Here is a 13412-nt window from a genome sequence, read left to right as displayed (position 1 = left end):
TGAAGTCTGCAGACCAGGGCATGCAGTGACGGAGCAGATGGAATGCATCACCGTCAGCTATGACAGACATGATTTATGGAATGACCTGGCTGCTCCTGCCTAGTAACAACATAGGATGACAGAGCTGAGTTTCCATGACAACCAAAGCCCACCCACTAACTAGATTAAACATTTCTTCCTTGGCTTCCACTCACAATGAATTCGGATTTTCTTTTCCAAATGCCAACCTGGCTTGGCTAGTGTGCTAGCCATAATACGGGGAAAATATTCAAGGACTGGAATGGAGACTGAAAGTGAGCTGGAAGGGCCACTGAGGACATCACAAATTCTTGCCTGTTTATATGCCAAGGTTCCCTGACAGAAGTTTTCCTCATAAAAAATAAACAAAAGACCCTTTGGGGGAAAAAAGTCCCCAAAATGCAGGTTATGTTTTAAAAAGCTGCTTAGTTTTGAAAGTTCAAGTGTTGCTTGTCTTCCTGTATGTGAAATATCTGTTATTAGATTCTTCCAAAACCAGCACAAATCCACTGCCGTCAAGTTGATTCTGACTCAGCGACCCTATAGGACAGAGTGGAACTGCCCCACAGAGTTTCCAAGGAGCGACTGGTGGATTCAAACTGCCGGCCTCTTGGTTAGCAGCCAAGCTCTTAACCACCGCATCACCAGGGTTTCCAAACCAGCATAAGCTAATCAAATACCTGGGAGCTCTCAGCTTTAACAGTACAGGGTAATTTTCTTTCCAAACAGGTAGTTTTTATCAAGAGGGTATGACGACCCCACAGGAAGGTGGGACAGTATCCCTTTAATCCTCATTGACCCGGGAAGACAATGGTCTCTGTAGCTCGCTCTTCCTGGAAGCATAGGAGTGGTGAAGCTACTCAGACTATAGCTCTAATATGCACGGCTTTACCCTTACTGGCTTTGTGATCCCAAGGGCAAGCTACTTAATCTTTCTGAGCTCAAGTTACTTAACCTTTTAAACCTTAGCTCCTCATCTGTAAGGTGGGGATAATAATGCCAACTTCACAAGGTTTTCCTGAGGATTAAACGAAGCAAATGCTTAGTACAGCGCCTAGCACCTATTAGCATCCAAATTATAGCTGGTTATCTTGGGCTTTGCTATCATCATCATCATTGTGATATGATCCAAGACTGAATTCCACAAACATTTATTGAGCTCTATTTCGTGCTCTGCCCCATTACGTGGTAGAGGAACCTGATGTGGCCTCATTTCTCAAGAAGTTCGTATTCAGCTGTAGGGAAAAGTTTATTCACAGAAACAACACACAAAGGGGTTTATCTCCTAAAACGCTCAATGGTTGCTTCCTAGGACACACATGCTGAGTGCTCTGCCTTCCCCAAGAACAGCGGCAAATACGTTCAACAGAGTTAACTGCAGTTCACAGAAAACGCAAGGCAACTCTGCGGGAATTCTCAGAGGCAGACTGCTTAGAAGGAAAGAAGAAAAAAAGACAAAAACATGCACACACAATGCCTAAGGAGAAACTTCAGAAAGTGCAGAGCAGAGTCTGTATTTTAAAGAATTAGATGACTTTGTGGGTCACTGATAAATGCTCGTGCTTGCAGTTCTGGCATTCTGAAAAGGATTTCAGTTTTAATGTCCTAAGAATCAGACATTAAAAGACCATCATTGCTTTGTCACCAATATCCTAATAAAGATGAAAACTACAGGCTGCTCAGGAAAATACTCATTTTAGCCCAAGTTCTTTAACGAACCTGACTCTTTTTTTTTGGAAGGCTCTCAAGAAATTCCCTATCTTTTGAATAAATCAGCTGCGGTTGATTGTAAAATACTTTCCATCTTTGAAAAATTCCTTAGAAAAACCACTTTATTCTCTGGAAGAGAAGAATAACTGAGTTGTCTTTCTTAATTCCATTGGACCTATTTTAATTGGCTACTAAATGGGGTTGATATGAGTCAGAAATGACTCAACAGTATCCAAAAGCAACAACTATGTATTTAAATGTAATAAATACAGCTTAACTATTAATGTCAGTAAGGAGCACTGGGGGTGCAGTGGCTAAAGTGCTCAACTGCCCACCAAAAGGTCAGCGGTTCGAACCAACCAGCTGCCCCATGAGAGAAAGATGTGGCAGTCTGCTTCTGTAAAGATTTACAGCTTTTGAAACCCTACAGGGCAGTTCTACTCTGTCCTATAGAGTTGCTCTGAGTCAGAATCGACTCAAAGGTAATGGTAGATTAATCACAGATCTGTGCTTTAGGTGAAAACATGCTCAAATTACTCTTCCTTGTACATACCCGGAAACCCTGGTAGTGTAGTGGTTAAGAGCTTGGCTGCTACCAAAAGGTCAGCAGTTCGAACCCACCGGGTGCTCCTTGGAAACCCCATAGGGTCGCTATGAGTTGGAACTGACTCGACAGCAATGGGTTAGGTTTTGGTTTGTACATACCTATTCCATTAAGTCAAAGGTAAGTGTTTAAACTGAAATCAGAAGGGTGGTTTTTGTGGGATGAGGTGGGAAGGTGTTCTCATGAGTTATTTTAAGGGTACGTGTCAATATGAAATGAGAATCATTCTAAATGCGTAAACAAAGTCAAATATGTTACAACTAGACCCTTTACCTCCGACATATACCACCCACAAGATGTCATTACTGCATTCGGCAGAATACGTGAAATTAACACTCACAGACGCCAAAGCCTTCCCAAGTGCATCACCCGTCTGTGAGCTTCCGGCAGCGTTCCCTCTGGTTCCTGGATATTCCAAGTAGGGAAACAAATCAAGAATTTTAAGCGAGCAACCACGTTTTTAGCACTCTACATGATCTCAAGGGTGTTTTCTATCATAAAATCACATCTGTCACAATGAACTAGTGAACAGTCTGTGTGTGTTGTACTTACTAAGCCAAGGTAAAGATGGGCTCCCTTACCAGTTTCTATAATAATACAAACCAAAGCTTCTCCTTTTTTTTTTTTTTTCATATGTACTTAATACTAGAAAACATACTGCAAGACACGGGATTCACTGAAAATCTCCAAATTAGATTTTAGGGAGTTTTGCCAACCATAAAAAAGCTCACCTAGAATGCCATCTGATCCATTGATGGGAGGAGTGTGTGAGGCAGCAACGTAAGGTGAACTGCTTGTACTCCCACGGTGGAAGCTGGACATTGGTGGAAGACTTGTGTTTATGTCTGTTGGTGAAACTGAGTGTGGAGGATAACTCTGGGGGGTGGGGGGAGGAAGCAGATATGATCTATTAAATACATTTTCTGAATAATATGCGTATACAACTGGACCACTAATAAGCTTAAAAACATTACGTTAGCAATTAAAAAACGCTACCACTGTCATTTACTTTTAAGAAAGGCATGCTAAATGCAGTAAGCCTCCAAGTATTCCAACCTTCAGAAGCTTTGGCAGTAATCCAAAGAGAGACACAAGCGAGGACACAGTTGCTTCACTCTGTTACAGGGTATAGCCTACCAAGCGGTCGTGCGAATGAAGGCTGCCGTAACTGCTGGATTGAGACATGTGGGAGGTGGAGGTCCCCAGAATTCCACCAAAACCAGGTTGGCTCATCCCATTTGATGAACTCCAAAGGTCAGAAGAATTGTGGGTCCCATCTAAGACAAAAAGAGAAACGTAAAATTTTCCTTTTAGCTATTTTTTTTCTTAATTTTGAAAATGTAACAATTCAAAGGGTGCCCTGTAGATATTTTTTCCTCCCTTTACCAACCTAGTTTTCTTCCCTTCAGACTAAATAATTATTATTTAAAAAGAATCTCAATTAGTAGGTAAGTCATCAAAAAATCTTCAGAAAGTCTAAATTCATATCAAGAGGAACAGTAAAAATTCTAAATTTGAAGACAGGTTGGATTTAATTTTTGGTTAAATGGTATATCTAGAAATATACAAAAAGAGTTCTTAATCCGTAACAGGCAATTTATATCATATCAAACGTTTTGAAGCTGTGGAAAAAAGAAGTTTCTTTAATGGCAAACCTACATACCATATTTTTATGCAAATAACATGCACCTTCTACATTTGTTTGCCAACTGTGCTCCTCTTCCCTGAGGTATTTTCATAAATGCCACCATGTCAATTTTTTAGTGGTGCTTATGAAGATACTTCAGCGGGGGAGGGCGCGGTCGGCAAACAAATGTAGAAGGCGAGTGTTATTTGCGTAAACTAGGTTAATGGATAATGACTATATTTTAATCAGCCTCTGAATGAAACGTGTCAGTAGTATCCTCACTCACCAATACAGAGTCCAGGAAGCCTACGTGTGGTAATTTACTGCTTCCACAGTATATATTTCCCATAATCCCAAACCACTGGAGACCAAAAAATTGGTAGACATCACTTTCTCTCTCTTGTTAGTTGCTGTCGGAGTTGATCCTGACTCATGGTGACCCCATGTGAGCACAGCAGAACTGTTTCATAGAGCTTTCAAGATGTGACCTTTCAGAAGCAGATTGCAAGGTCTGTCTTCCGAGGTGCCTCTGGGTGGGCTCGAACCGCCAGCCTTTTGGCTAGTAGTTGAGTGCTCTAACTGTCTGCGCCACCCAGGGACCTTTTCCTCTCTTACCAAGCCTTATTCTGTTCTAGGTACGATATGAATCTGTAACTTAAATAACAGGAACTAGAGTTGTTAACAGCTTTCATACATCTGAATTCTGAAGCGAGGGACAGCAGTTCTCATTTTCCTCAAAACCCTTTTTGAAGCCTTTTATATAAATCCAATCAATACTGGACGGGCACTGCACTGGTGTGCTGCAAAATCCAACTAAACTGTACTTGGCAATAACTGCACTAGAAAAATGGTTAAACCACATTTTATTTTACCTAAGTCAAAAAATGCTTGAATTCCCAAATAGATATTCTTTTTCCTTACAACTTAAAACATTAGCTAATACGCAACAGACGATTGCTGCAGGATTTGAATACTATCTGGAAAAACTTACCTTGCATAAAGAAAGTGCTAGCAAACATACTGGTTGGTGGCTTGGGAGATGGATAACTAGGTGATTCTCGGTTGAAATCATCTGAATTTGGGGATGGTGCATATACCTTAAAATGAAATAATATAATTAAAATGTAAACGAATATCATATTACTTATATAAAATGAATTCTACATTCACATAGGGCCTAAAAAGGCCTACCTAAACTCTATAAAGGATTACCCCCAATTCCAAGAATAATGCCTAAACCCATATAAAATCTAGTTTTGCTTCTATTTACATGTTTGTTTTTAGATTACTACAGAAAACTACTACTCCAAATATTCCTATAACGTATTCTGGTGTGACAATTATACCAGATGGTTGGATAAAGTCATAAACATTGACTTTGCTTATGCAACACAAACATCACGTAGGTTCGTGATGCAAAATCTGGCAGAGGAAGATGCAAACGTCCTTGGGCTATAGTATGGGATAAAATTTAAGTTCATAAAATTGATTCTTTTTACTGTTGTAAGATTTACCAAATAAAATCAACATAGGTTAGATTAAATGTTACTATCCTTTATTACTATTAAAAAGTAACAGCTAAAGGCACAACCCAATTGTCCAGGAAGTTCCTTAACTTGGTTGGTTAGCAAATAAAGTAAACCAAATTCTGCTGAGGAGTTCTAATTCTTTAATTTCAAGTAAGCTTTCAATTCTGGCATAGTTAAAAAAAAAAAAAAAAAGACTCATTTAATTTCCCAGAGTAGTATTAATTTCCTTTGGTAAACCTCTGCTTCAGATAAGCCAAGTATGAACACCTGAATTGACGAATGGCCAAATTTCCATTCCTCTGGAAAACTTAAATGGGCAAATAACCTTAATGATCAAACCATCTTCAAAATGGCAACTGAAACCAGGCAGGAAAACAAACAAAATTTAAGGTAATGTATGATCAGTAAGCACAAAACCAGGAATCAGAGTGTTCTTTACAGGAGGAACAGAAAAACAGCCTCTAGGAAGCAGCACGTGAAACAAATAATTTCATTTGTTTTTAGTTTGCTAAGGACACGTCCATTAAATTTCACCGCAGTAGAAAAATCCTACGTGTCTGCTTAAGTGGAAAACGTAGCTATTTTAAGTTATTGGAATACGGGTGCGTGTGTAAAAATCCATACACATATTTGTATGTAAAAGCATAGACCGTTTCTGGACTGAGACAGAAGAAACTTAGCAGTGGTTAGGCCTCTGGACACAGAGTTGACAGGTCTACTCTTACTTTTTACCCTTCCACACAGTTTGATATTTTTACCCTAAGCATATATTTCTATACACTAAAAACTGCAACAAAGCCGGGGAAGCACACCAAGATAAAAATGGAAGCCAAATTATTTATTTACATAAACTAGCAAATAATTTATTCTTTTCCTGAGGCACTAACTAGTAGTAAAGACCTACAGCAATTTACCTAACATTCCTGAGATGCAATTTCCTCATTTGTAAGACGGTGATAATAGATCCTGCAGCAGGGGGGTGGTGGGAAGGTCAGGTGACATGATACATACACACTGTTCCGCACAGCACCCTGAACACAGTAAGCACTCAGTAAGTATTAGCGGACACTACCATCTTTCTATCATTCTCACCGAAGCAGCTATGCTGCTAAATATTGCCCCTGTTTCGTCCTTGAATTCAGTTTAAGGGTCTGTTTGACTTATCCTAGTTATATACATATATAAAATTCATCCTAAATCCAGGGATGAAAGGTGCATTCTGACTCTTCTTGTTAGTCCTGCTCACAGTAGCACATGTATGTCTTTTTAATGGATCGGCACTCAAGTCAGCTTCCTAACTTTCACACCCCAGAGGTAAAAACACACACCCCTACGGTGCCTGAGGAGTCTGGGACAAAGTACATTCCTAAGGATTATCCAGGTAGATGGTGGATAGGGGATACAGAAGATAAAATTGTTCATTATACATGCTAAAGTACTTTTTCTAGTTTAAAGCAATTTTTTAAGCATACTGTTAGTCTGAAATAACTGGGTACAAACAAATGAGTTGGAACAGGCACCAGAAGTTTTCAGGAAAGGAACTTGGTAGCTTGTTCTTTTAATCAACTTTCAGGTTCTAAATATAGCCACAGCTAGACATCCTCTGCTCTTTTTCCTCTGCCTCAAACAAGGCTGAAACTACCATGGAAAACAGAGTAAATCCATAGACTTGGCCAAAAAATACAAAGGAGAAAACATAGAAGATGGCACCAGAATGCATGCTTTTTATCACAAATGGTTATTTATTATACACACTATCGTTGATGGGAAAGTACGGAATAGAAAATTCTTCAACTCTAAGCAGGTTATAAATGGAAACAGTATGTAAGCCTCATGCTTGATAACTGTGGAGAAACTCCAGTTTTGATGTTTCAGGTTTCACATTAAAAAAAAAAACCTACATCATTTGTCAATTTATATTTCTTCATCCTTATTCCCAATTCAATTCACTGTATTCATACAAGATACATTTACACACAGGGACAGATGACCCAATAAGCCAAGTACGCAGGGGCTTACTTGTGCTTACTTGCTAATCCATAGTGCACGATTTCACCTGTTTTTCACCACACGAAACAGGTGAAACTGCGCACTACAGATTAGTAAGTAAACACAATGAAGCCAGTGGTACCTTGCTGACTGGTTAATCCTCCCCTGCTCACACATTTAAAATCTTCAGATATTTGCAATTACAAGTAAATAAAGAGATAAACCTGACTTTACTGATTTATAAATTGCCTGCTACCAAATGAAGAAGAAAATGCTGATCAGATAATGGTTCACTGATTGCTCTTACAGGAAGCAAGGTAACAAAGACAAACCGCACAAAGCAAAGGAAGAGCCTGGCTTACTCTTACGTAAAGCATTTTGAAGCTGCACAGAGAAAATGGCTCATTGACGTGGTAAAGTATGTTTTTAATGTTAGTCTTATACATGGACTTACAAAAATAAATGGGCTTTTAGAGGACTGCTCTTATAAGTGGAAATGGTAAAGCCCTAAACTACTATAAATTTATCATTTATTTACTAACACAAGTTCAAAAATTTTATAATAAAAATATTTCGAAACACACAGTTCTCAAAGAGGCCCATCCAGCAGCATTTTAACTCAGCCCACGTAACTTTAATTTCAGTATCTTAACCATAGCTTGCAAAAACACAGATGCAACGTTATGAAGCAGCAGTTGGGCCAGTCTCGATTTTTCAGATCAAAGAGTTCTTGCGGCAAGGCGCAACTGATGTGGTCTCAAAGACTTTATTAACTCCAGATGTGAGGAAATAGCCAGCCAATTCCACAAAAAGAGCAAGCCTCTTTCAGTTACAATCAGTACTGCCCGCAAATGAGAACCAGGCTGCTTATGTCATCTGATCACCTGCACACAGACCAGTCTTTTCCTAGTTAATGATCTAATCATAAGTTTAAACCTCAAGCATGATTTTGTATCACAACAAACAATCTAAAAATTGAGACAAAGGGGTATGTAATGTTTTAAGACGATTAAAACCTACCAGGAATCAAGCTATTTTAAAGCGAAATTGAAAAAGGTACAATTAAGTAATTTAAGATGTCCTATTAGAACGTGGTACTTAGAGATTTTCTTCAGGATTCTAGCTCCATTTCAGAATTCCTGGCTCACAGTAGCTATCGTGGGACCGTCTTTCTTCTTCTCCAAGCCCTTTTATCCGTTCCCTCCCCGCCCCCCACCACGGCGCTGAGAGAAATTTTCAGTGTCAGGTGAATAGAACCATAGGTTTATTCCAACTGAAAATCTGACACCTTCCCTTTACTGTTTAGTTGAAAAGAACAAACTCACATTAACATCCTGAATGTCCTCATCCCGCCCACCCCAAACTTTCTTCTTTAAGAGGGATAGAGCACTGCAGGAATGAATATTTATAATTACTCTTCACAGTGATCACGCAATTATCCTTGGAATGTGTTAGTTCATATAACCAATTGGAGTCAAAATTGGCAAAGGCAGATTCCTCTTTTCCTGCTCGGATGATTCAGTTTAGTCATCTGGGTAACTCTAAATCAGGGCGGATCACTCTCTGTTTTAGTGTGAGTCTGGGAGCTGTGCTCCTGGGTCTCAGTGCATCCTTCCTGTAATTAATATTGGAAACATCCCTGGGAGGCAGGAAATGTAATGATGTTATCATAATTACTGCGGAAAGATGCAAGTAGAAGCTATTGCTGAAAAAGATATTTTTTTCCTTCTTTTTTTGGTCACATTCAGTGATAGAGTTAAAGAACAATGTCATTCCCTGTGCTTTTTATTTTTTTTATTTTATTGTGCATTAGATGAAAGTTTACATAGCAAATTAGTTTCCCATTCGATGGTCTGCCCACAAAGTGCTCCATGACATTGGTTCCATTCCCCACAATGTATCTGCCCTCTCATTTCTGTCCTAGGTTCCTTGTTCATCCTGAATTGCTACCCCGTCCTGCCTTCTCATCTTTGCTTTTGCGTAAATGTTGCCCTTTTGATTTCGGATGATAGATTGTTCTAAAGAACACGTTTCTCTCGGGTGGTGGTGTTTATTTCATGGGCCTGTCTATGGTTTGGCTCCAGTAATGGCTTCAGTTCCAGCTCAGAAGGGTGTCTTAGGGCCATAGTTTCAGGGGTTCCTCCAGTCTCTTATCAGACCAGTATGTCTGGGTTTTTTTGGTTCTGCAATATCTCTCCCAGTTTGTCTGGTACCCTCTGTTTTGATTCCCAGTTCGAGTGGTCGGTAGTGGAAACCAGGCACCATCTAGTTCTTCTGGTCTTGGGGTCATGTAGGCTGTGGTTCATGTGGTCCATTAGTCCTTTGGACTAACTGCTCCTTTGGGTCTTTAGTTTTCTTACTCTCTTTTGCTCTGAATGGTAAGAGACCAACAAGTTGTGTCTTAGATGGCCACCTGCAAGCTTTTAAGACCCCAGGTGCTACTCAGCAAAGCAGGACGCAGAACTTTGTCTTTATGAACTATGTTGTGCCAATTGACATAGATGTCCCTGTTCCCATGCTTTTTAAAAAAGATTTCTAGTCTGTATGGCAGCAGGTATTTTTAAACTTCCCAAATGATGAGGGAATGAATTGGGAAATTTCTTTAGTATCTGAGAACAGCTATACATCCTAATTAAGACATCCATCCACAGAAAATGAGGGTAAAGCTTTAGCTCAGGGCTGTCCAACTGTTCTCTGCCATGGAATGTTCTGTCTGTCTGTACAATGAGCAGAGTCTGGTCAACAGAGACTACTAACACTTGAAATGTGGATTGTATGACTCAAGAATTGAATTTTAAATTGTATTTTAGTTTTATTAATTTAAATAGCCAGATGTGGCTGGTGGTTACTGTACTGAACAATGCAGGCCTAGATCATTCCCCCCACTCAGAAGTTTAAAACTACATAAATTATTTGGAAAGAAATACTCTGAGATTCTCATAAGCTTTAAGCCCTAAGAAAACCAAAATCAGCCTAAGATTTCACATGAATTGGAAACACCTCCACCTAATTTGAAATAAAGGAAGAAGGAGAAGTTTACATTCATTTTTCTGAATACACTCTGACACAAAACTAATTACCAAAACTTCATTACACTGGGCTTCCACGAGCTCTTTTGTTTGAACAGCAGTTCTCTTTAAGTTCCATTTATGTTCATTAAACATTTAATATATGCTAGCATGGACCTCTAATATGTGAAAGGTCTATGCTAATCATGTCTATCTTCAACATAATATGCAAAATAACAAAACAAAATCATTTTACCCTACCATAACAGTTTTAAAATGAAAATACTATATTCAGGAATGTCCACTTATTTTATCTGATGTTTTATATAATTATATTTTGTTATTATAACAAAAAACTTTACAAGATCTAGCTAAGTACCTAAGACATGGAGAAAAAAAAAAAAGGTATAGGATATTGCGGACAAAAAAAGAAAATTCAAACATAAATCAAACCCTATATCAAAAACTATAATTAAGTCTTGGGTCTATAATTTCTAAAATATGCACACAAGGTTCAGCACTTAAAAGCTAAGAAATACTAGGTAATTATTCCAAGAATTTATTTTTGTGTTTCAATTACTGGTGATCACTCCACGCAGGTTCTGCACTCATTCCTGCATGCAAACAGCTAGCTACCTTCTCTTTCTGAATCTTGTGGGCTCAGAATCTAGTAAAAAAGAGGCTGCTAAAGGAATAGTAACAAAACTTCTGCTTTAATAACTATGCCCACTGGATCCATTCAGTGTGTATAGTTTCCAAGACTGCTAGGAAAGTATTCAAGGACGTTAAAGAAATTTCCTAAAAATTATTTCTTAGGTTTTTCTGACCATTTTGGATCAATCGTTTTCCATGACTATTGATCTTATATACACACTAAAATAGAAATAAGTATTTAGCCTAAATGGCAAAATTTTCAACTCTCTGAAAATGAAGATCTTTCTACGTTCCTTGTGCCTTCTCTAAACAAAATGAAAACAAACATAACCCCAAAGAAAATAGACATCAGAAAACTTTAAGTGAATATATGATATGGCAATGTAACTTAAGAAATTTCCCAATATCTAAGGTTAAACAGGTGACAGGTTTGGTAAATATCTGCATACTTTCAGTAGTTAAATGTTACATAGAGTCCAATCTATTACTAGAATCTTTAATGGTAATTCCAAGCCTAAGAGAGAACACACTTAGACAATTCAGTACTAAACTACCACAAAAACCGAAAGCACGAAGCATCACAAGACAAAACCTCTGAAGGATAAGGACTGTGCCTCAGGAGCATACCAGCCACCTCTATGGAAGATTCTTTTCACCTAAGTAGCCTGCTAAAAACACAACTGGAATTTCTATAAGAGGGTTAAATAGATGTTTGTATTTTCTACAGTTTCCTTTTGTAACAATTTCCTAAATAAAAGGACCAATATCTGTTTCCAAAAATTTCAAGAGACATGTTTAGGGCTAAAATGAGGTTAAATTTTTTTTCTAGCAACAATTAGAAAAAAGAATTCTAGTTTTTGGTAAAAAGTAGCTCTTCTGCATGTTTAACAAGCATAGTTGAATACTATCCTTTTTTTTTTTTTCCTGAATAATATTTAATTATGTTTTCGGTAAACGTTTACAGAATACTATTCTCAACAGTAAGAAAAATTTCTTCTTACTTAGGAAGGTCAGGCACATTTTTATGAGCCATAAATTAACATCACTGGCATACTTCACTGGCTATCCGCTGTAGCTGCTATCATTTTTACTAATCATTTCAAATATTTCCCTGAGAGACAAATCACGGCATTCCTTCGGGGCTGGGTTTGAGAACTTGGGTGCTAATATACTGAATAAATCAATGAATGTCACTGCTTAAACCAAACCAAAACCCACTGCCGTCAAGTTGATTCTGACTCATAGCGACCCTACAGGACAGAGTAGAACTGCCCTGTAGAGTTTCCAAGGAGTGCCTGGCAGATTTGAACTGCCAACCTTTTGGTTAGCAGTCGTAGCACTTAGCCACCAGGGTTTCCTTGTTGTTGGGTCTCAGTCTCAACAACACAGCGCCTGATCTCCAGTCTTCAACATGTTCCAGAACTAGTGCAAAGGGAGGTAAGTTTCTGTGTAAAAAATAACGCTGACCCATGACAACTTACCCTCCTGAAGAGGGTACATACAGCTTTAACTCCCTGGCATTTGGACTCACTTGGACCAAGAAAACAAGACTTTTTGGGCCCTCACACACTATTAAAAACCAGTTGCTGTCAAGTTGATCAGACTCATGGTGACCCCACGTGTGTCAGAGTAGGACTGTGCTCCACAGGTTTTTTGATGGCTGATTTTTCAGAAGTAGATTGCCAGGCCTTTCTTCCTAGGTGCCTCCAGGTGGACTGAAACCTCCAAACTTTTGGTCAGCAGCCAAGGTCTTAACTGCACTACCCAGGGCCTCCTTCGTATACTACAGTGAGGAAAAAAACACCAGAAACCAGAGAGCAGATCCAGGTGCAAGTCCTTGCCATTGAATATTTTTAGCATTCTATCTTCAGAGAGTTCTTAAATGACATCATGTTCCCTCTATCGTAAAAATGTTGAATTTAACTCTACTGGGGTCACAGACAGCCTGGAAATTTGGATTAATTCAATTGTCCTTTCCTTTCTCATGTAAACTAGTAATAAATCCATAACAGAACAGAAACGTGGCTCTATATACTCACATTGGTTTCTGAGCTTTTATTAACTTAAAATGTGTATTTGAAAAAAAATAAGTCTTAGAAGTATTTACAATGATATTTTAGTTACTTGCTTCTCTAGTTCTCAAGGAAAACCAAATTACGTGGACGGACAGGCAGGTTCCAAAAACCAGGCTTAAACAACTGTCAGCACAGGAGCTCTGCAGAGGAGCAGAGCGGTTAGTCCAACTGCCTGTTTTTAGACATACCTAGGATAGT

At 38.7% G+C, this 13412-nt stretch overlaps 1 protein-coding gene across 11 annotated transcripts in view; it reads right to left on the bottom strand.

Moving 5' to 3' along the window:
- TCF12 (transcription factor 12) overlaps positions 1–13412 on the bottom strand; it is a 340913-nt gene that overhangs the window by 47650 nt on the left and 279851 nt on the right. For all 11 annotated transcript variants that reach the window (XM_049905316.1, XM_049905314.1, XM_049905315.1 and 8 more), the window contains 4 exons: positions 4951–5056; positions 3470–3609; positions 3064–3208; positions 2673–2737 (listed from right to left, as the gene is read on the bottom strand). In XM_049905316.1, the coding sequence (XP_049761273.1) occupies positions 2673–2737; positions 3064–3208; positions 3470–3609; positions 4951–5056 (456 nt within the window). The remainder of the gene's footprint in view (positions 1–2672; positions 2738–3063; positions 3209–3469; positions 3610–4950; positions 5057–13412) is intronic.

This window comes from Elephas maximus, chromosome 13 (assembly GCF_024166365.1).
Source record: "Elephas maximus indicus isolate mEleMax1 chromosome 13, mEleMax1 primary haplotype, whole genome shotgun sequence".
Taxonomy (NCBI): domain Eukaryota; kingdom Metazoa; phylum Chordata; class Mammalia; order Proboscidea; family Elephantidae; genus Elephas; species Elephas maximus.
The sequence above is the reverse complement of the archived record's forward strand: the minus strand, read 5'-3'. Positions and strand labels throughout refer to the sequence as shown.